We start from the raw sequence: 24,365 nt of genomic DNA on the forward strand, positions 1-24,365 counted from the left end.
AACAAAAAAAGGGCAAAACGCTTTTTCCAATGTGTAAGCATGAAGCAAGGATCAAGCCCGGGACCTCTAATCAAGAGTCTTCACCAATATTCCACAGTGATCACAGATTACCAAAGCTAGGCTACAAATAATTCTAACTATTTAAGCCGTTTGGGGTAAAACATTCACATGTCTATCTTCTTGTACGTTTTCACAGATAGGTGAAATAATTAATTATCAACTAGATTGTTATTTTTCTATAAAACGGTTATTCAAATTTATAATTTGTCATGACTGTGTATAATGTCTGTATAACCCTGCTATAAGAGATTAGCCTGTACAGAGATACTGGTACCAGTATAATTATTAAACACCCGAGTTTAACTCGGAGGATGTCAAACTATACGCTAAAAAAGAGAGAGAGAGAGGTAAGTTTCAAGTGGTTGATCTTAATTATAAGAAGCAAGAAAGAAGTAGTTAAGTTGCATTTGCGGTTTTTGTTATGAGACACGAGTGGATTTAATAGACACCTTCCGCGCCCATGACCATTCATAATAAGCTCAATCTGTCTTAACATTACATTAAAGACAATATGGCGCTGATAATTTCATTCAAAACCGTATTTTCCTCTCTCTGCATTCAGTTTCTTATACACGTATTGCCATCAGTTGCAGGCAATGAAAACTGCATAGCTCCAACGATTCAAGCTGGCTCCAGCACCATTTGGGGATCTTGCTCCACATTCCGCGCCATTGAGCTTGGAGTCGAGCGGCAAGTGGCATCTTACCGTGGGCTTCGGTATGCAAAAGCTCCTACCGGCAGGCGACGCTTCGCTCCGTCGGAATTACAGGACCTGAACTTGGAAGTAGATGGGACATCGGGTGGTCCTAGCTGTCCGCAGGAACCCCACCCAGTATACAACACCGAGTCTGGTACTGACGAGGACTGTCTCTTCCTTGATGTCTTTGTGCCTCTACCACAAGTGGGTTTCTTTTCCTTGTCTCGACATAGGCCTATTTAACAGGCCCTGTAACCATATCATTTCAATGCAATCATTATTTTGTGAATAACCAAGCAGGTCAAAAATATTCATTGCTCGACGAAATCGGGTGTCCTGGTCGAATGCTTAGAGCCACTTTATTGGAGATGTGAAGGTAGTTGGTTCGAGCCCCTGCAAGGCACTCATTTTCTTTGGAAAGAGATTTTATATCTTATATATAGGCCTATCAGATTATTTGCCACATACTCTGGAAATGTTGAAATTTGGAGCTGGTAGTGATAGAATGACGAAGTTGACGAAACCATAATCATGATAAGATGGTAATGCCTTATTTTCTTTCATTCATTGTTTCTCTTTTGTCGATTTGCTACACAAATTATCATTTTCCTTTAGAGGGACAAGCCCTTCGCTGTAATGGTCTGGATTCATGGCGGCGGTTTTATGTATGGCGCCGGAACAGTCTCCATGCTATCTCCCCTCCCATTGGTCAGTTTAGGTGACGTCATAGTGGTGACCATCAACTACAGATTGGGTGCTCTGGGATATCTAACCACAGGTAAAGTCTCTTTATTTACTATAGCCTGTTTAGTCAATGATTGATGCATATAACTTTAATCTGTATATTTGACATGGGTTCGTATTCACGTCAAATTTGAATATGGTGGCAAAAATGACAAGCCGAATCAACGTAATAACTAATTATCTATTTAAAAGCAATAACAACTAAAAAAAAAGATGAACAAAAGATGTGTTGGTCCGGTATTGATTTGCCTTTATTCTACAGAGTTTTGAAGAGATCTAAATCAACCTTTTTGTGTTATCTTAAACTGTGTCAATATGAAAATGAAATTTTGAACATGACTTTTTGTGTTATCCTTTTCCTCATGTCAATATCAAAGCCCATTCCAGCAATGATTATTACAAGAGCCAATGTGATGCACTATAGATGTGATACAAATCTATGAAATATACTCATTTATTCTTCACGATGTTGCATAGCATAAAATCATAATGCATAATTATCATTATTCCTGTTATATATTCCAACCAGGGGACGAGATTACACCGCCAAATTTAGGCATTTTGGATCAAATAACTGCCTTGAAATGGATCAGGAAATACATATCTGGTGCGTAAACAATACAACTTACAATGAATAATTTGAGTGTTGCCTGTATTTACATAGATTCCGTGAAGGCCTACAATCATAATTGGACATTGTGAATTGTGGGTAATTCTGAACCCATGGTACATGTAAATGAAGGTCAAATGGCTAACAAGTCAGGTTTTATGAAATGACTAGACTGGAACTTCACAAGTAAAATAATAGAGAATGTAAATACCACCTAACAAACGAGGCATTGACACAAAAAAAAACTTACACAATGATAATCAAATCGTGCTGTCGACATCATACCATCCCAAACCTTTTGTGATCCTAAAAGGATAAGGTAAACATGGACCATTGTTAAGGCCACGGGCTGGTGTTCCAGGGCAGGGGCCGATTCGTTTCACCCAGATTTGACTTAAGGTTCATAAGGTTCATATTCATTGTCCATTTAACAATGGAAATTCATCGTGTTACATGGTATTGCGATTCACATATATTTAACATAATACACTCATACAAAAATCAATAAAATAATTTTTGAGTTCACAGTAAAAAAAAAAAAAAATTAACCAAAACAAAGATAAAGTCATGCATCGAAAATAATATACATGTATATCAAGTGAGGTGGAATGACGATATGATTTTACAAGTATCGATAATGTATTGCATTATTATTATTGCTATAGAGTCTTATTATTATCATATTATTATTATTATTATTAACAATGGAAATTCGTCGTGTTACATGGTATTGCGATTCACTATATACATATATATATATATATATATATATATATATATATATATAACATTTTACAAGTATCGATAATTTGTACTTGATTATTATTGTTATTATTATTATCATTATTAATATGATTATTATTATTATTATTATTATTATTATTATTATCATTATTATTATTATTATTATTATTATTATCATTATTATTATTGTTATAATAACAATTGTCTTTGATGTCATCATCAGCATTATACTATTATTATCTTTATTAATATTACTATTATTGTTATGGAAAGGTATCGTTATTGTTTTATTGCCCTATATGATACCTTCCTCATTTAGAATTCGTATGGAGCTAGGTACAAATGAGTTGCTGATGGATGCTGATTATTCATTAAGATGGATTTGGCTTTTTCTACTATCCTACTTCGACATAGTTCTCTGTGATTCTATTCAACATAGTAAAGTCTCCTTTACGACAACTCGTGTACCAGACTACACAATCAAATGCGAAGATACTCTCAATTACGGATTTGTAGAGCAAGACCATTATAGTGCGATCGACATAAAATGTTTTCAATTTTCTAAGAAAATACAGCCGTATTTGTACGTATGTACAATTGGTTCCATGACACATGCTCCGCCGACGATTGCTCCGCCGACATTTACTCCGCAAAACGCGACAATTGCTCCGCGACAGTTGCTCCGCCGACAGTTGCTCCGCCGACATTTGCTCCGCCGACAATTGCTCCGCCGACATTTGCTCCGCCGACAATTGCTGCGCCGACAATTGCTTCGCCGACATTTGCTCCGCCGACAATTGCTCCGGTGACAAATGCTCCTCGAACGACAGATGCTCCGCCGACAATTGCTCCGCCGACAATTGCTCCGCAAAACGCGACAATTGCTCCGGTGACATTGCTCTGCCGACAATTGCCCCGCGCCGACATTTGTTCCGCCTGAAGCGACACTTGCTCCGGTGACACCGACAATTGCTCCGCCGACATTGCTCTGCTAAAAAAGTGCCCCGTAAAATACAAAGGCTACCTATAGGAAAGAAATGAGCCTGCCGCATACTCCTGCGGCAGACTTGCCGCAGATCTGCAGCAGACCTGCCGCAGACAGTCATCTTTTTCACATGCAATTAGTTTTGCCGCAGACTTGCCGCAGACTTGCCGCATACTCTTTCAGTATGATGAAGAGTCTGCGGCAGGTCTGCTGCAAACTTGCTGCAGACTTGCCGCATACTCTTTCAGTATGATGAAGAGTCTGCGGCAGGTCTGCCGCAGACTTGCTGCAGACCTGCCGCATACTCTTTCAGTATGATGAAGAGTCTGCGGCAGGTCTGCCGCAGACTTGCCGCATACTCTTTCAGTATGATGAAGAGTCTGCGGCAGACTTGCCGCATACTCTATCAGTATGATGAAGAGTCTGCGGCAGGTCTGCCGCAGACTTGCTGCAGACCTGCCGCATACTCTTTCAGTATGATGAAGAGTCTGCGGCAGGTCTGCCGCAGACTTGCTGCAGACTTGCCGCATACTCTATCAGTATGATGAAGAGTGTGCGGCATGTCTGCCGGAGACTTGCTGCAGACCTGCCGCAGACTCTTCGTCATGAATATTCATATCTCATATAGACCTGCTGCAGACCTGCCGCATACTCTTTCATATCCAGTACATGGCAATAAAGTATGCATGTAGAAGAACCAGTGATAAACTGATTGATACTTCATAATCGATATTGGCAATATCGATATTACCAATTAGGTAATACCAAATATATCGATATTACCAATTAGGTATATTCTTTCTCAATTGTATTAACTTCATCACATTGATCATTTGAAGTGTATTCAAGAGTAACATTTAAAGTGACACAGGCTCGTACACATATATATACTAAATATGTATATTGTTTCTTGGTTAGTAATCATAGTTTCTTGGTTAGTAATCAATATATCTATTGCTTAAACGTGAATGTAATTGTAACATGATCAGACAAATAGTCTATTGGTTAATAATGGCAAAAGGAAAATAGAAATCACAAAAATGATGTGCATTGTCTTAATTTGCTTAACAAATCATGATAAATGTATTTTTCTGTCACACGTGTAAAGTAATAATGAATATGCATGAGATGATTGGTTTCAATTGGCCCTATTAGACTTTAATGGGATTTCCTGTGGCAGACCTGCCGCAGACTGTTCCTGTGGCGTACTGGTATGCGGCAAGTCTGGAGCAAAGTTTCGCCCTGCCGCAGATCTGCCGCAGACTGTTCCTGTGGCATACTAGTATATGCGGCAAGTCTGGAGCAAAGTTTCATCCTGCCGCAGATCTGCCGCAGACTGTTCGTGTGGCATACTAGTATATGCGGCAAGTCTGCAGCAAAATTTCATCCTGCCGCAGATCTGCCGCAGACTGTTCCTGTGGCATACTAGTATGCAGCAAGTCTGGAGCAAATTTTCATCCTGCCGCAGATCTGCCGCAGACTGTTCCTGTGGCATACTAGTATGCGGCAAGTCTGCAGCAAAATTTCATCCTGCCGCAGATCTGCCGCAGACTGTTCCTGTGGCATACTAGTATGCGGCAAGTCTGGAGCAAAGTTTCTAGATCTGCCGCAGACTGTTCCTGTGGCATACTAGTATGCGGCAAGTCTGCAGCAAAATTTCTTTCTACCGCATACTTCGGCATACTCTTTGCCGCAGACTAAAAGTCTGCGGTAGGTCTGCGGCAGATCTGCGGCAGGTCTGCGGCATACTTTTCACTTTCACTATACGACAATAATTGTTGCTCCTCCCCAAAAGTACCCCGCAAAAGACAATGCTCCACCGACAATTAAATTGCTCTCTGATCCAAAAGTGCGGCCTCGTGGAAGACATGAATGCTCCTCTGGCAATTAGTGCAATAAATGCTCAGCCGTTTTTTGCTATTCCCCATGATGTTTGATTTAAAAAACATCAAGTTTTAGCTCCTTATGCAAGTTCTCCGGCGAAAGATAATTACTCCGCTCAAAATCTGTTTCATTTATTACTCATTAGCCGATCAAAAGCTCAAGGCTATCTCTCTCTCTCTCTTGCTCTTCCTTTTCCTTTTTACACCCTTTTCTTGTCTTCTTAGCTCTTTTCTTTCCTCTCATGCTATTAGTCTTCTTTCATTTTCATCACTTTTTCTTTTCTTCCCCTCTCGAGTTCTATTTCTCTCGTGAAATTGTAACGTAATGTAGTACATGTAGTACATTCTTGTTTAGAATAGTATTTTCAATAATATCCAGTCCGTTTTCTATAGGTTTCTTTCCTTCAGTTAAGTGTATGTAGCTTTACTATATATATATATATATATATATATATATATTAGTGTGTAAAATCTTTTGAGCTAGTGCTATTCGGTGTGGCGTACACATGGCAATCACATGGTAGATAAAATTATGATCATCAGTACTGGGTCAAATAAATTAAAGAGAACTGAATTTTAACCCGGGCCATAGGCTACCCCCTCTCGTAGAATTTGTAGAATTTTGTACAATTTTATTGACTCTTTGACCCCCTCTCGGGGTATGAGAGTACAAACAAACATAAAAGTATAAATAACAATGCATGACTTATGAATACAATTCACATACATTATACATAGATAATGACACAAAGATAAAAACGATAATAGGTATATAGTGTATGAAAGTACAAACATGAACAATGAACCAACTAGTAAACACAAATTATATATACATGTACAGGTACATGTACATGAATGTAGATAGTGACAAACTGACAATAATAAAAGGATAAGTATAATGCAGTCTATTTACAAGCTAAATAGTAAACAAAGTAAGCTGTTTCACTATCCTACCGCTACGAGTACGTGTAGGTTCAGCTCTAATTGTACTTCTTGAACTGCTTGAACTATCTTCTTTCTCTGTTTTTTGATTAAATTTCAACATAATAAGGCGGGTAAATCTCGCTAAATTCTTCAACTGAGAAGTGCTTCTAGTATTAAAAAGTTCTGCCATGTGCATAGCACTTGGGAGCTTAGACTTACAACACTTTTTTGATAATATAAACATCTCTCTCTTTGAAAAAACGGACAAACAAAAATATAGTGAAATTCATCTCCTATATCAGTGGACAGGCTGAGTGTGCACTGCATATCACAATGTGGTGTGTTCGCATCAAACCGACCTTTGTTTACAGGTAATTTATGTGATCTACACCGAAACTTACAGAGAGTAAAAGCATCAGTTTTATTTAGGGTGAGTAAATAGCTTTCAAATATATGGTTGCCTTTAAATATCCTATAATTTGTGCAAATGCGATTTGACCATACTGCATCTCTCCATTCCTGACCAAAAATATCATTTAGTCTCAGTTTTAGCAAAGAATTAATATTTAAGCCAAATCCACTATTTTGGCCTAGCCAATATTGGATAGACCAGCTTGATTAAATGTGTCTTCAATAAATTTTAACCATGAGGAAGTAAATTCCAAATGTTCATCTTTATGAATGGCAGAAATGAATTTTAAAAGGACATATGAATATTTGCTATCTTTACCTCTCAAAAATTCTTGACCAAAATTAACCATTCTACCCTTCACCTGATTCAAAATCAAACCTCGTCCAGTTTCTCCATAAACCATACAGTCTGGAGTATATGAACCTACAGATAATAACGTTCTGAGGAATTTCCTATGGAAAACTTCAATCTGCTTTAAACCTTCATGTCCCCAGACTTCACTACCATACAATAAGATAGGCAAAATCAAATGGTCAAACAAATGACATTGAATATCAACTGACAACTGCAATTTCTTCGCTTTAGTCAACATACTGTATAACGCTTTTCTAGCCTGCACTATCTCAGTATCTGCTTGGCCATTGCCTTTTTGAAAGTACCATTATAATTAAACAGTACTCCGAGATAAGCAAAATCATATACCACATCTATTTTTGCATGACCATACGTAAAATTTGGTATCTTCCTAACTTTCCCTCTGGAAAAAATCATTATTTTAGTTTTACAATACAATACAATTTTTGTATTACAATATCCTTGAACTGCATTCAGCGCTACTTGTAATTCGTCAGGGCTTTCTGCCAAAATGATCGTGTCATCAGCGTACAATAAACAAGACAACTTTGAAAAAAGCTCTAATTCGTCACCCTGTAAGGTATTTTGTATTTCTTCATTTAACATTTTCAAGCCAGGATAAATTTTGGCAATATGCTCTTGAAAGTCTCGTTCTCTCTCGCTCTCTCTCCCTCTTCGTCGCCTTACTTTTCCCTCTCTTATACCTCCCTGTGCATTTGTATGCCTCGATAATACAAAAAATAAATAATAAGATTCTTCCTCTTCCCCTCCTTCTTCCTAGTACATGTAGTAGGAGTAGTAATAGAAGCAGTATCACAATAATAATGACAACAATGATTATTATGGTTGGTGGTGTTACTAATGTTATTTTTTGTAATTATTATGTTTGTTATTGTGATTATTATCCTTATCATGAATATTATCGTTAAGATAAGTTATTATTGTAATTATTATAATCATTATTATTGTTATTATTATGATGAATATGAACATGATGATTTTGATGACAATTAGTATAAGTATATAGTATATTATAATGGTTATCATATCATTATTATCATCTGTATTATCAGCATAATCTACAATGGCAGTAGTGTAGTATAGTACATGTAGAATTAGGCCTTATAGTAGAGGTATCATTCTGATCATTATTATTCTGATTATCTTTTGCAATACGTCTAGACGATAAACTCATGACAATTGACAATTGTCATGAATCATTGTCTTTAAGTTTACCATTAAATGCATCTGGTTGGAATTTTGCTCAGGTATTTGGTACTGGATGATTTAAATGGTAGAAATTAACTTGTGTCCTATTCATTCTAGTCTTATTCATTTGCATTATGTTTTATTCATTCAAGTTCTAATGTTTCTGACTGTTTTCAAGACAATATCTTTTGTGTCGATCATAGTTCTATGTAGCTTGATATCTCACGGTAATTTTGAGAGAAAAGCAATGCAAGCAATGATTTCTGAATTGTAGCGACTTTTGCGTTCGCCTTTGCTGTTCTTCAATAATATTTGACAAGCAGTATTAATTTATTTTTCAAGAACTCATGATAAATTCGTTTAACAGTTGATTACCCTCGGTTGATTCTTTTGTTCGGATTATTTGGCGGGGAAAATAGAAGTGAATGTATTATTATTATTATTTGTTCATCGTCTCTACGATGCTCTTTGAATCAAAAACACCTTTTAGTGTTAGGCTTCCTGGAAGAAATTTCAATTGTTGTTAAGAAATTTTTGGTTGCACTCTGTAGATTATGATGATGTGTTTGATCTTTTTTTCAATACAAGATCAAACACATGATAAAAATATACTGGCTGCATGCCAATAAGTTCTTGTCAACAATAACAAAATGTGAGCTAGTGCTATTCGGTGTGGCGTACACATGGCAATCACATGGTAGATAAAATTATGATCATCAGTACTGGGTCAAATAAATTAAGAGAACTGAATTTGAACCCGGGCCATAGGCTATCCCCTCTCGTTCTCTCTCCCTCTCTCTCCCTCTTCGTCGCCTTACTTTTCCTCTTTTACATCCCTGTGCATTTGTATGCCTCGATAATACAAAAAATAAACAATAAGATTCTTCCTCTTCCCCTCCTTCCTAGTACATGTATAGGAGTAGTATTAGAAGCAGTATCACAATAATAATGACAACAATGATTATTATGGTTGGTGGTGTTACTAATGTTATTTTTGTAATTATCTGGTGGGCTGTATATCGTACAGACCACCTAATAATTTCGTTAGAATTGCCTTTGTTTATTTATTTATTTATTATCAGGTGGGCTGTATATCGTACAGACCACCTTATAATTTCGTTAGAATTACCTTTATTTATTTATCAGGTGGGCTGTATATCGTACAGGCCACCTTATAATTTCGTTAGAATTGCCTATATTTATTTATCAGGTGGGCTGTATCTAATACAGACCACCTTATAATTTTGTTAAAATTGCCTTTATTTATTTATCAGGTGGGCTGTATCTAATACAGACCACCTTATAATTTTGTTAAAATTGCCTTTATTATTAGGTGGGCTGTATCTAATACAAACCACCTTATAATTTTTGTTAAATTGCCTTTATTATCAGGTGGGCTGTAAAGCGTACAGAACACCTTATAATTTCGCTAGAATTACCTTTATTATTTATTTTACTTATTTCAAACCACTTTTTTGTAAGCACGATTACTTGAAAATGGCTCAAATTTGGCACACATATATGTATAGGCATATGTACAAACACAATAACGTTTTCAACTATGACCTTCACTGATGACGTCATCTAGGCGCCATTTTGTAAATTTTTCTGAAAATCGACTCATGATCATATCTTCATAACCAAAAGCCATTTTTGATTCATATTTATCATGATTAAGGTCAATATTCGTCCGGTCAATTTCAGGTCAAAAACGCGCGCGTGCGCGTACGTCCGCGCGCAAAATATTAAAATGCTCAAAATAGTCTCAAAATAATTTTACATACGTTTTAGGCCATTTTAAGCATTTTTAAAAAATCTCGCACTCACGCGCATGCGTGCGTGTTTTCGCGCGTTCTGGCAATTTGCAACAAAGAATCGCCAATTTTTCTTTGTCATCATATTTGGCACATTTTCCCAAGCATTTTGATACCTTGTTAACATATTTCTGACCATTAATAACGGAGTAAGCGTCCGTTTAAAGTGACTCTCACACTCTGCCGTGTAGGCCTACCGTGTGCCACCGTGCGCGAAAATGTCTGCGGACGGTGGAGAACGGCGAGGGCACACGGTGGTTCGTTATCAAAGCGGGCAACTCGTTAATAGGGCGTTGGCGCTTATTTACACCCGGTGGGACCCGGCGAAAGTTTTGGGCATGTTCAAAACTTTGGCCGGCTGGCACCGGCCGCAAGTAAGCGGCAAGAGGACGGTGTTGAACAGTATGAGGACGGTATGAATACGTTATGAAAACGGTCACACTGTATGAACACGTTCACAACACGCTCATAACCCGTTACAGAAGGGTGATGAAAAATAGAGAGCGGACTGATCGTTGCCATTCAAATCGGGGTATTTATGGCAGTCGTGTCATGACGTCAGCAGTCCGGGGACTCGCTCACAGGACGCTCCGAGCGGTGAGGGGACGCTATTAGTGACTGGTAGGTGGCTGCTACAAACCCGATGCACACGTTCGAGACCCGGTATGGGCCCGGTATGGAAACGGCCAAAATTTTCAACAAAAGTCAACCTGGGCGGTGAAGACAGTAGAAGCACGTTCAACACCCGGTATGCGCCCGGTGAGAACGGTCAGAAGATGGCAACGAAACGGTGAAAAGATTAATTTTATGAATTTTTTTTTGCGGCCGGGGACAAGTTCGCTCAAAACCCAACGTTCTGGACTCTGTTGTTTTTTTAATAGCCCGGCAGGTGGACGGTAGGCCTACACGGCAGAGTGTGAGAGCTCCATAAGATACACGTCCGTGCGTGCGAGCTCTTGTAATACATAGCATATATGGGCAAAAACATGCCTATACAAAATCCATTGTAGCTCTTTAGGATGTAAGGTGACCCCAAATTTTGTTTCATATTTTGTAGAGTATGAATTGGAAATATGATTTCTTGTCTCATTTGACCCTCAATTAACTCATGACGTCATCATAATGGCCTCCGAACTCAAAATTGCATATTATGACATCAGCATATTTTTGGAAAATTGATTGTATCTCTGTAAAATATTGATTGATTTTCTTCCAACTTTCGATGTGTTCTAGCTGAGATAATTCACTACAAATGCAATTGACATGATTTTTCATTTCGACAAAGGAATCATGACGTATTTTTGCGATTAAAGGAGGAATATCAATTTTTCACTTTTTGCGTGTATTCTCTATGGGACATGATTTTTTAAAAACTGGATTCTACATTCCCGTCTTTCGCGAGCAATATCTCCGTCGTTTTAGCTTCGTTTTCGCTGAACTTCGAGTATGTTGTAGCTGAGACAATAAGCTATCTTAAATTTGCCTTTTATTTTGTCTCAAATTTTAGTTAGACCAGCCCACCTATACTTGTTCAAAACAAGTATTACAAATCTAGTTATTATTATTATCATCAACATTGTCACCGATCAAGTGTCGCTTCAGGCGGAGCAAATGTCGGTGGAGCAACTGTTGATTGTCGGCGGAGCAATTGTCGGCGGAGCAAATGTCACCGGAGCAATTATCGCGTACTGATGGGGGGGGGGGGGGGGGGGGGTCATTTCTTATTCGATACCAGTGATTTAAAAATGTTGCTGAAATGACATGATTTTCCGGTATTTTTGTGTCAGTCATACCTTTTAATGCGTTTGTTGGAAAATTAGAATTCCCAAATTTACAGTCGGGCGAAATATAATGCTTTTTAGAAGCCTTCTTGTCATGGCCTGCAGAACGGCTGGGATCGTGGGCTCGAGCCCCCCCCCCCCCTCACTTTTTTGAAAAAGTTTGTTACAGAGAAAGAAAAAGAAGAAAAAAAAATAATAAGTGACCTGCCAATGTCACAAAGGAGGTATCAAAATATGCTCATCTGACCGTAATTCAATGCCTAAAACTCCAGAGCTTACGGGGGCTCTGCCCCGGAGCCCATCAAGGGTCCTAAGGCGGTCCACTGGATGCTCATCTGACCGTCATTAAATACCTAAAACCCCTGAGCTTCCGGGGGCTCTGCCCCCTGGACCCCACCAAGGGCCCTAAGGCGGGCCCCTGGATGCTCATCTGACCGTAGTTAAATATCTAAAACCTCTGAGCTTCAGGGGGCTCTTCCCCCTGGACTACATTAATGACCTTAAAGAGTGCTCATGGGTGCTCATCTAACCGTAATCAAATACCTAAATACCCTGAGCTTTCGGGGGCTCTGCCCCCTGGACTCCCCGCCAATTAGTGACCTGCCAGTGTCAAAAATAAGGTATCTAAATATGCTTATCTGACCGTAATTTAATGCCTAAAAACTCTGAGCTTCCGGGGGGTCAGCCCCTTGACCCCCTACCGGGGCTCAGGCCCCGCCAATTTAATCTTTACTTGATCGTTGATACTCCACTTTGAAAAACGTTCCGCGGGGCCTGCATGTAACGTGTAAGAGTGGTGGTGACACAGATTTTTCTTCTGCCCCCCCCCCCCTCCAAACGTTTTTGCTCATTACGCCACTGCCCCTGGAAGGTGAGCCCCCTGGAATGTTGCCCCCCCCCCCCCAATCCCAAACTGCTTCGGGCGCGCCTGCAGAGAGGACACAACATGTAGGTGAGCCTATATTCCTTCCCGCCCCCCGCCCCCACTCAGAGGTCGGAATGACCGCATGCGTGTTGCCAAAATGTCCGGTAAATGGGTACTTTTCGTGCGACAAAGTCCGGCCCGAGAATTGTAAAAAAGGGGTGTATTTGACTTTTCACCCCGAGATTTCTTTAAAAAGGGGGTGTTTTCTCTCTTTTTTTCCTCTCATCTCTTTGGACTCCTGAGAAATTATTCCGAATTTAGGGGGGTACATTGAGCATTTTTCCTGATTTAGGGGGTCTCCAAGGCAGGAAAATATTGGCAGTCCTCAGATAGGGGGTGCTTTCAAAAAGAGGGAACGAGCATATGCGTACCCTAAATAACATTGAGTGGGGGGGGGGGGCGGGTATTCCTTACGACATTCTGCACGCGAGCGCACTGGATTCGATTCTTAAGAAAGTCGGTTATCCAAAGTATTAAAGATGATTTAACTTCAAGGCGTATTAATATTATTATCATTATTATCGATGAGTCGATGGGGCTGAGTAGTGTTGAGCGCAGGAGGGAGGTCCACGAACAACGTGCGGGCGTAGACATTTTAGTACGATCCGTTCAAAGCACTTCATCGTCACTGAGGTCAATGCCAATGGTCGATAATCGTTGAATTCGGATGGGCGGGGCTTTTTAGCCACAGGAATAACAACGGATGACTTCCAACAGCAGGGTTCTACTTTAACATCACAATAGGGCAAAATGGTGATGTTAGTTCTCTTGCACTATAACGTAGTACCTTTCCGCTGACCCGGATGCCTTCCTTGGGTTAATTCTGCTGAATTGAAGGTATACATCTCTCTTCTCTATCTTAACAGAATCATCTTGCCAACGGAGTAATTCACCTGTCTGTGCCGCAATGGCGTCACTGAAGTCGTTGATGTCGAACCGTCCGTAGAACTTATTAAGCTTCATTCGCAACGTTGAGGGGGTCATTTACATTTCCGAACTAGTGTCCCTTTATTATAAAGGACACTATTCCGAATGAGTGATCTCGTCGCGGAGCGTATCGGTCATTGTTTGTAAACATTGCCATGCCGCACGTGGATTGTTACTTTAAAAGTGACTTTGTAACTTTTCCTTGTACTAGACTTGGTAATATTGATATTGGTTTGGGAATAGTTTTTTTTAATTTTTTATTTATTTATTTATTTATTTATTTTTTTTTTTTTTTTTTTTTTAATTTTTATTATTATTATTATTATTATTATTTTTTTTTATTTTTTTTATTTATTTATTTTTTTTTTTTTTTTGGGGGGGTATGTTTTTGTTTGTTTTGTCGTCTTTTTAGTGTAGCCTTCTCCCTTTAGACGTTTCAATTGTTTTCCTCTTTCTTTTTTTTTTCTTATTGCATGTCACGGATTTTGGAAACGCTTGAAACTTCATTTTCTTTTTGGTTTTGCTTTTAATAGCGGACAATTTAAAACTTGCGTCCCCTAAACAACCCTGCCACCGATCTCGAATAGATCAGTAATTGATTTTGAAGCCTTGAAACCAATACAGTATTATTCATAAAAACCTTTTCCTGTAAGACTTACACTATAAGGGGCTAATTATCATAAGGTTTTTTTCTTTCTTTCTTTCTTTTCAATCTATTCACATAGCATTTGGAGGTGACCCAGATCGAGTGACTCTCTTTGGCGATAGCGCGGGTTCAGCAAGCATACACATTCATCTCATGTCCCCAATGTCGTTTGGTTTATTTCACCGTGCCATAATGCAGGTATATAAGTAGCATATACCTGAAGTACTGACAGTTTATTAATTATGTTCCCCTCTCCCCCAATTCTAGACCTGCCCATTCGGTTCACGTCATCAACATGAAAACAAAGAAAATATTTTTGTCCAGCGGAACTTACCAACAGAAATGCCTGGTAATTTGGAGGATTTGTAAAAAGATAGATGTACTTGTAATTTTTATGTTACTTGAGCCCTCTCAAGAATTTCTGACTTAAAGCGAAAAGTAGGAGTAAATTATTTTTGTCCCTTACTTGTAATAAAGGCCAATGATCGAGAGATTAAAGTCACGAAGAGTCAGCTAAAGATATTGAATACCTTATTATCACAGTCTAGAATAAATGACAGAAAAACATCGAAATCGTAAATTGTTGAAACATTTTGACAATTTTGACGACTGTTTCTTATTATGCGCTCAACAGATAATCGACGAAAGTGCTTATAATAATTATATGTTATTCCCATCACTTTAAAGGAGATCATAATTCGGTCACATTGCAGTGAAAACGAGGTTGAAAATTCGTGAAGATTATAATGCAAGTGCAATGTATCGTCTAAAACATAAATTACTTTGAACATAGAAATGCTGTCACATATTCCTTTTCTCTCTTCATAAAGAGTGGGGCAGCCACATCATCTTGGGCAAGGTCACCTGACCTAGCAACAGCGCGTGACAGAGCTCTGACGCTGGGTCGACTGGTAGGATGTGACGAGGTTTCATCGTCTGCACAACTTTTGCAATGTCTAGGGCAGGTTCACGCCGATGAAATTGTTGCTCAGCAGCAACAAGTTAGTCTACTTTTCATTTTTCATTTTCGTTCCAACTTATCTTAGTTGAAAGTGGGAACTGCATGGGGATAACAACAAGAACAAGAACAAGAAGAACAAGAACAGAACGATACAAGAAGATCAAGAAGACTAAGAGGAAGAAGGAAAGAAGAAACAAAAGAAGAAGAAGAAAGAAGGAGGAGAAGAGAAGTATCATTTAGAAGCGGCAGCGCACAAATAGAATATTCTTTAAGTTGTTGAATATAATTATAAGGAGTAGTTTGCATGGCTCATGCGTGCAATTTCGTTCCATTACATTTTTGACGGTATTTTTTTTGGCACCATCACAATTTGAGAGAAGGTCGGAGATTCATCTAGTCAGCCTGTCAAGACGTACGATAAAATGTTAATCAAGCCGTGGAAACATGAAGATTTTTGTTCTTCTTCGTAATCTATGGTTCATATAATTTTGTTGCAATCAACAGGTGTTAGCTGAAACAGGGGATCCCGCTGACATCGCATTCCTCCCCATCGTCGATCACGTAGTCATCCCAGATACACCCGACATCGTCGGCGAAATGGGCTCGTACAACAATGTCAGCGTCATCATCGGCGCCAACGCCGACGAGGGAATGATGTCAATGATGCATCTCTTTCCGCAGGCGACCACGACTCCCGTTGTCACTCGTCAACAGTTGCGCCGGTTTCTGTCGACCGCTCTCAACATGCACGATCCCGTCCTACAAGAGCTGATCGAACTGGTGTACGATGTTGACGAACATGAAGATCTGTCTTCTCATACGAACAGGGTGTACAGTGATCGAACACAGAAAGATGTCTGTAAAACCGGATATGTGAACGATGATGGGAACTTAGACTTCTTTGATAAGCTCAATGACATTGTAGGGGATATGACGATGTTCTGTCCTACAGCTGCTGTTGCTGATTTCGCTTCGGAAGCGGGTTTGGAAGTTTATCGGTATCACATGACTCACAGGTAAAGGAATTGATATGAATAGATACATCGGAAAATACGTTGATTATTTGCGGTTCTAAAGTGAAGGGGGAGGGGCAACCAAACAAAAATCTTTACTATGAATGAATTTAATTGCGAAACATGATTATTATGATTCCAGGACCGCAAAGCCCTCCCTCGCGAATTATTCTCCACCTGATCTTGAGGTGTTTTTCGAGGATTTTTTTTTACATGGGCATCCCAATTAATGGACAGCCCATGAGACCACAATTGTCGGTCTCATGAACCCCGAGAATAGCGTTTAGGAAAGCGAGACTGTCATGCCCGTAATCATTCAAAAATTTGAGCCAATTCAATATGTTTTTCTTTCTACAGACCTAGTGAGTCGTTTTGGCGTCCTTTAACATGGACGCGAGCTAATCATGGCGAGAATCTCCTCTTTGTCTTCGGGGTACACTTCTTACCCCATCTCAACTGGACCCTTACACCAGAAGAAGTTAAAATGACGTCACGCATCATCCAGTATTGGACAAACTTTGCATCTTCAGGGTAAAAAGATGTTTGACACTCCTGTTTAAAGATATAAGTCAATGCGCTCTCACAATCTTTATAAGCCATTTATCGTTATTATCATTTTAGTAAATGTTTAATGTTTACGGTAAAAGCATTCGAAAAGTATGAAAGTTTCTCCACATGCCAGGGGTAGTAGTCAGGTGTGTATTACTTTAGCTTTTTTAATTTATCCAGTACCGTTTTTTACCCGGCGTAAAATTATTTACACCACTCGTACAATCGTAATCACACACGGCCCTGTAACTATATCATTATTTTTGAATGTTTTCTTGAAAGTAGCAGAAAGATATACTAGACGACTAGATTATGAGCAGAGGTTTAGATACAGGGGACACCCCTCCCCTGTTCGAATGTCACCGACAAAAAAAAAAAAAAAGGAGGGTCCGATTTTTCCAAAATCTTCTTGATTAGTAGTAAGATTTTGTGTTTTGGTAGATCTTTGAGGGTGGAGAGAATCTTTATTTTGGTCTGGTAACTTGAATTTGGGGAAATTACTTTCATTAAAACGTGTGCTGGAGGTAATGCCTGTAGTGTAGCTTGTACGGTACTGCTACAGTACACAACAGCATGGACAGTGACGTCATTCAAAATGGCAGCCAGCCTACTTCAACCGGCAGCAACGTGGTACACTCTGCAAATTCTACGGAGCAAACCTTTTTTCAGACCACCAATGAAAGGAAGAAAAGAGGGAGGCCAAAAAAGAAGGATAAACAGGAGAAAAAATTGCACCTCAGCAAGAATTGGCTACAGGTGATACTGATAGAGGCACTGGGCCTGGGGTGACTGGCAGTTCACTGGAAATTGAGGTATGGCGTTGCAAAGTTTGTAACTTAGATTTTTGCAGTGATGACGACAAGCTTATGAAGTGTGAAAGATGTGATGGTCCCACATGCATTAAATGTTTAGATATGGATACTGAAATGTACGAGGTACTTACAAGCAGAGTAGATGTCCATTGGTATTGTACAGCATGTGACAGACAAGCCATGTCTGCTATCAAAACAGATTGGGAGATAGAGGAGAAATGTGCAGCATATCTGGCTACGCTTAACAAAAAGTTTGATGACATGCAGAGCAATTTAGACCAGAAAGCAGACAAAACATCAATGGAAAAATTATCTGCTGATGTGATGGCTACACAGAAGGTAGTTGAAGGTGTAAATGCAGACATAGTCAAACTATCTGATAGGATCGAGTTGATGCATAAAGAACCTGAAGAGATTGAAAAAAGAAAGAAAAATATCCTAATCAAGGGATTACCTGAATGCAGGAAATCTATCGCAGACGATGCACGGCACCAAGATAAGGATATAGAGCTAGATGATACAGTGGACATGTCAAATGAAGAAATTTGTGACCAGCTCTTCAACAGTATGGATATCAATGTAACTCCAAAGTCTGTTCATAGATTAGGTAAAAAGAAGCTAGATGGAAAGCCACGCCCAATTAAGGTTGTACTTGAGAATGAAGAGGATAAGAAGCTTCTGTTGAGAGGTGGTCCTAAAGTAAGAAGAGTTAATCCTGAAGGGGTTAGCTTTAACCCTTCCAAGGTCTTCATAAGTCCAGATATGACTATTCTACAGCGAGAAGAGGACTTCAAGTTGCGTGAGGAGCTACGTAGGAAAAGGATAAGTGACCCAAACTGGATAATAAGGGGAAAAAAGCTCTTCTTAAAGACTCAGGTACCACCTCGAGAGATCTTCCACCAGACAGAGTAGGAAGTTCAGGGGAAAGGAGTTAGTTAGTAAGAAGAAGGAATCTGCACCGCACCCAAGCACCGACAACACCTTTATTTTCGAAGGAGAACATGGAAGTACATGTACTACTCCCCAGGATGGATCGAACCGCACTTACTGCACAAGCACAAGCACATCACAAATTCGTAAAGGAAAAGAATTCAATCCACTCAAGGTTGTACACATGAACGCTTTTAGCATTAAGAACAATATATTGAACTTCAAGATTTCTTATATGAAAATGACATTGACATCTGCGCCATAACAGAAACATGGTTAGATAATTCAGTGAGCAGTAATGAATTCACACCTGAGGACTATGTATGTTTTCGCCAAGACCGCAGCCTTGATTTTTACAATGAAGGTACCTACACAGAGGTTGGAAGAGGAGGGGCACTACTTCTTGTGAGAAGGAACTTAAATCCCACACCATATCAGAGAGGAGATACTGATGCGGAAGTGGTTTGGTGCACAGCGCATCCAAACCCAAAGACAGAATTATTGATTGGAGGAGTAGTTTACAGGCCTGAGCGTGGTGGTGAACCGTACTTGGAGAAAGTCTGTAATTCAATTTCAAGAATCGACACAGACAATGTGATATTACTCGGAGACTTTAACTTTAGAGACATCGATTGGGATAAAGGAGAAGCGCATACTGCCCTTTCTCGGAAATTCCTTTCATGTATTGAGGAGAACATGCTGTTCCAGTTAGTGAAGGATCCAACTAGAGGTCAAAATATCCTCGACCTAGCTTTTACCGGAAACCTAGATATCGTTCACTCTGTTACTGTTGGAGACAAATTAGGATCTAGTGATCACAATAGTGTGCTATTGGAACTAAGGATACCTGTACCTCGTATTGCATTGACAGAACGCAAGATTTATTTGTACTCCAAGGAGACTACTCGGCATTATCCAACGAAGTTAAAGCTGTTGACTGGGTGAAGGAATTTGCATCTAGGAGTATGAACGAAAGATGGGAGTTACTCAAATCCAAGTATAGTGAATGGATTGACAAATACATTCCGATTAAAACTGTGAAGTCGGGTCAACGCCACAAACCTCCTTGGATTAACTTCAGATCAGTCAGAAGAGCAAAGAAATCCAGGAGGGGAGCAGCTGTTCAAGCAAGGAAGACTGGACTTAACGCCCATAAGGAACAGTATCTTCAAAAGAAACTTCATACTGAGGAAGTAATACGCCGAGCCAAAGTAGACTATGAATCGTCTCTTATCAACCAGATTAAAACTGAACCAAAGAAGTTTTATAACTATGCGAGGCACTTCTCTAGATCTTCTGCTACAATTGAGGTTCTTGAACACGATGGAGTAAAGATAACAGATGACCAGAACAAAGCAGAGATTCTGAACGAGTTTTTTGCAAGTGTACTGAAACCTGAACCACTTGAACTTAATCTCAATCTACCTCTTCCCGAGATATCACACGACAACATTGTATATGACATTGAGATTTCCCCTTCCAGAGTTAGAGAAAAGCTTTCCAAGCTTCACATCAACAAGGCCTGTGGTCCTGATGGGATACATGTAAACGTGCTAAGGAATGTTCCTGATTTGGATGTACCTCTTGGTATTTTATTTGATCAATCTATCCAAACCGGACAGATACCCCAAGAATGGAAGGACGCAAATATCACTCCACTCTTCAAGAAGGGATCCAGGTTGTCTCCAAACAACTATAGACCAGTCTCCCTTACCAGTCAAGTGGTAAAGCTTCTTGAGAGAATTATCTACGACAAACTGATGGAACATGCAGTAGACAATGATATGATTTCATGTCACCAGCACGGCTTCCAGAAGAAGTGTTCATGTGTGACACAACTCTTAGAATGTCTTTATGACTGGACGAAAGCATACGATGAAGCGAAAGGAATGGATGTCATATACCTTGATTTTCGAAAGGCATTCGATACCGTCCCCCATCGTCGACTGTTATACAAGCTCAAGCACAATGGTATCCGTGGACATATTCTTAATTGGATTGAGGGGTTCCTAACTGGACGCAGACAAAGAGTAGTGCTAAGGAACGGCACCTCAAGATGGAGGTCGGTGACAAGCGGCGTGCCGCAAGGGTCTATTCTCGGGCCGCTCCTCTTTCTAATCTTCGTAAATGACATTCCCGATATGGTTCTCACTACTGCTAAGATGTTTGCTGATGATACCAAGATTTACCGCCAAATAACATCGAAAGATGATTGTGACATACTACAGAGAGACTTAAATGCACTCGCTGCATGGTCTAAACTATGGCTACTTGAATTCAATGCTGAAAAAATGTGTTGTCCTGCGCATCCGAGCAGCTATTAACTACAATTATTCTATCAATGGTGTTCATCTGCAGGAAGTGACAAACCAAAAGGACTTGGGAGTTATAATTAGCAATACCCTCACCCCTAACGAACATGTTGATGAAATAGTTAAAAAGGCTCGCTGTAAGATTGCAATGTTCCGACGCTGTTTCACTGCACTGGATGAAAGGAAAATCACCATTTTGTACCAATCCATAATTCGTCCAGCGCTGGAATATGCATCATCTGCTTGGAGCCCACTTACAAAGAAGAATATTGAGAAGTTAGAGAAGGTGCAGACCAAATGCCTACGTCTTGGTAACAAGGAAATTCCTATTGAGACATTGAAGGAGAGAAGAGCAAGAACAGACCTTATCAATTTGTACAAATACCTTAATGGCTATTACACAACTCCAGCACAAAGATTCTTCTCCCACCCAAATAAGGAATTAAGAGGGCATTCTAGAAAAGTGTTCCAAAGACGTTCCAGAACTCAACTGACTGGCCACTTTTATACTAACAGAGTGGTCCAACCTTGGAACAACCTACCAGAAAATGTAGTGTCTGCACCTACAGTGGCGACTTTTAAAAGTCAACTGAGAGCCCTTCCCTTAGGAAAAGAGGGCTAATCTACCAAGTATACCAAGCAAGCAAGCAAGCAAGTAAGTATACAAATAAATTAGGAAGAAAGAGAGAAAGAAGTAGAAAAGGGGCGTGAAAGCAAGATAGGACCATATCCCACCTCCTAATCAGTGGCTTTGTAACTTTGCTTTTCTTCCATCGACAGACTGGTGCACCCATCTATGTCAGTACCCCCCTCGATCACTGCATGGCTAGACCCACACGACGCCACTAGATTTGACAAACGGTTATATGCTCCCTAGTGTAGACTTTGTACTGGCTTTTACGTCAGTATTTTCTTGACTAAATTTTTCGCGCTGTGTATTTCTAAATATAATTATCTTTACTCTCTTATAGAGACCCAAACCAAAATGAAGACAGCCCATGGCTCGTAAAAGACCTCCCTGACTGGCCGCTCTACGATCCGAACACAACAGCCCTCTCGAAGAACCTATCACCAGAGATGACAGACGACCCGTCCGTAAAACGCCGGGAGTGTCAATTTTGGAATATTATCTTCCCTCGTCTACAAACTCGTCATTAAACTTATATCGAATATCAGTTCGTTATTGACCATCTTTATTAGACACTAATTTAGTATGCCACCATTTCTGTATAATGCTTACACGCTCTCTCTATCTCTGTCTGTATAATTCTGTCTGTCTCACTTTGTCTCATCTCTCTCTCTCTCTCTCTGTCTCTCTGTCTCTCTGACTCTCTCTGTCTCTCTCTCTCTATCGTTTTTTCGCCGTAGACATATTTTCACTTCCCCTCTTCCAACTTTTGTTAAACTTCCACTTTAAACTAAACAACATGTTTTTACTAATTTTCCTTTATTTTTGCTAAACTTGTTTCTCTTTTTATAGATTTCTGTTGCGTATTCAATTTTCAATAACTTTGTGGACTTTTTAAAAGATGTATGTTTGTATGGTGAATAATTTTATTTTTTCTTGCCTGTTACGAACTTTTATGTCGCCTACTTTTTCTGAGTAAAAAAAAAAGGAAAAAGGAAAAAAAAAGAAAGAAAGAAAGGTAGAAAGAAAGGAGAGGGATAAGAAGAAGAACAGAAGAACGAGCAAAAGAAGAAGAAGAAGAAGAAGATGACGACGATGGTGATGATGATAATAATAATAATAATAATAATATCGAATATTTAGGAGCGCTAAAAACAATAAGTACCATAGCGCTTAATGATGATGATGATGATGATGATGATGATGATGATGATGATGATGATGATGATGAAGACAAGAACAAGAACAAGAATAAACATATTATATGCCTGCCCCTAAATGTTTCTTTAACGAAAACAAAAGAGAATGCACAGGTTTAAATATCAGGAATCATGTCATTGGACAGAATGCACTGTTATCCTTTATTTGTCTGAAAACTGTTCTAATCTAATCCTTTTATAGTGAGTCAGCTTTTAATATTTATACAAACAACCATTGATTTGTATGTATATATCGTAATTCATTTATTTGCAATATTTTGATTAAATAAAATGTTCAGATTGATATATCTTTTTTAATTTCATTTATTTGTAATGCGTCCGTATTTTGTTATTTGATAGAATATAACAATGCTACCTCAATGTGAATACTAGGCGATGGCTGCTCGACTGTTATGATCTAGGGTGCAATCCCTGCGAGATGAAGATGATGAGTAAAAGGGATTGATGATAAAAACACGTGAAGAGCATAAGAGAGAGAGAGAGAGAGAGAGAGAGAGAGAGAGCATTATGGAAACGTTGTATCATCCGCTCAATCTGACTTGCGTGCATAGAACAAATAAGCATTTTTTCCACGAAAAAGTGAAGTTTTCTCAAATGTGCGTTTCTTTCCAGCATTGGGTTGCCCGGAAGTCACCCGGGTAACATTTCATAAAGTATAATATAAAAAGATCATATGCAAATTTTCTGTACTTTTGTCGGAAAAATATATTTATCCAGCACAATGTCGTCTCTTTTTGCGATGGAGAAGAGCAAATACCTAGTTTCAATCACACTTTGGCCGCTCTCGCAAGCTCTCACTCGTTTCACTGTGGTCAAGCGACTTTGGGGCAAACGGTTAATGAAAATACTTATCGTTAGCTTTCTTCTGATATTAAACTTGTTTTGATTGATTGTATAATTTTGTTGGAATAAAGGAAACAAAAAGGCTTGACCAATAACTTATCAGCGTCTGAATTGAACTGTTGACCTTGGATTCCCTGATGCAAGCGCACATAAACAGGTTCTAATGACGTCATTTTCGCTAAATCGGTGTCTTTTATCGTATAATGCTACACTTTCACAATGTTTATACATCTTTTTTTTAATTATTAGTAAGATATATCATATTTTGTCTGATATCATTTAAGTTTTGGTTTTATTTAATGAGTAATTTTAAAATAAGAGCCATTCTACTGTTTTAATTTACTGGATCGTACCATTAAAGTCGCAGGGTAGAAAGATGCAT

The 24,365-nt window shown here is 39.2% G+C and overlaps 1 protein-coding gene across 1 annotated transcript; it reads left to right on the plus strand.

The window, feature by feature from the left end:
- The first annotated feature begins 424 nt into the window (after positions 1 to 424).
- On the plus strand, positions 425 to 22,961 carry LOC585202 (cholinesterase 1). Its single transcript, XM_030972364.1, has 8 exons — positions 425 to 961; positions 1,373 to 1,535; positions 2,031 to 2,108; positions 14,795 to 14,913; positions 15,546 to 15,716; positions 16,181 to 16,692; positions 17,047 to 17,220; positions 22,264 to 22,961. The coding sequence occupies exons 1-8, from the start codon at positions 572 to 574 to the stop codon at positions 22,448 to 22,450; spliced, it is 1,794 nt and encodes a 597-aa protein (XP_030828224.1). The 5' UTR covers positions 425 to 571; the 3' UTR covers positions 22,451 to 22,961.
- Positions 22,962 to 24,365: the final 1,404 nt, after the last annotated feature.

The sequence above is a fragment of the Strongylocentrotus purpuratus genome, unplaced genomic scaffold (assembly GCF_000002235.5).
Source record: "Strongylocentrotus purpuratus isolate Spur 01 unplaced genomic scaffold, Spur_5.0 spur5_scaffold_6, whole genome shotgun sequence".
NCBI classification, from domain to species: domain Eukaryota; kingdom Metazoa; phylum Echinodermata; class Echinoidea; order Camarodonta; family Strongylocentrotidae; genus Strongylocentrotus; species Strongylocentrotus purpuratus.

Bases quoted from the DNA above. Each gene is read 5' to 3' on its own strand.
- LOC585202 (XM_030972364.1), top strand. From the start codon at position 572: ATGGCGCTGATAATTTCATTCAAAACCGTATTTTCCTCTCTCTGCATT. The intron at 1,536-2,030 runs GTAAAGTCTCTT...TATTCCAACCAG, and splicing joins TCTGGGATATCTAACCACAG to GGGACGAGATTACACCGCCA. The intron at 2,109-14,794 runs GTGCGTAAACAA...CTATTCACATAG, and splicing joins GATCAGGAAATACATATCTG to CATTTGGAGGTGACCCAGAT.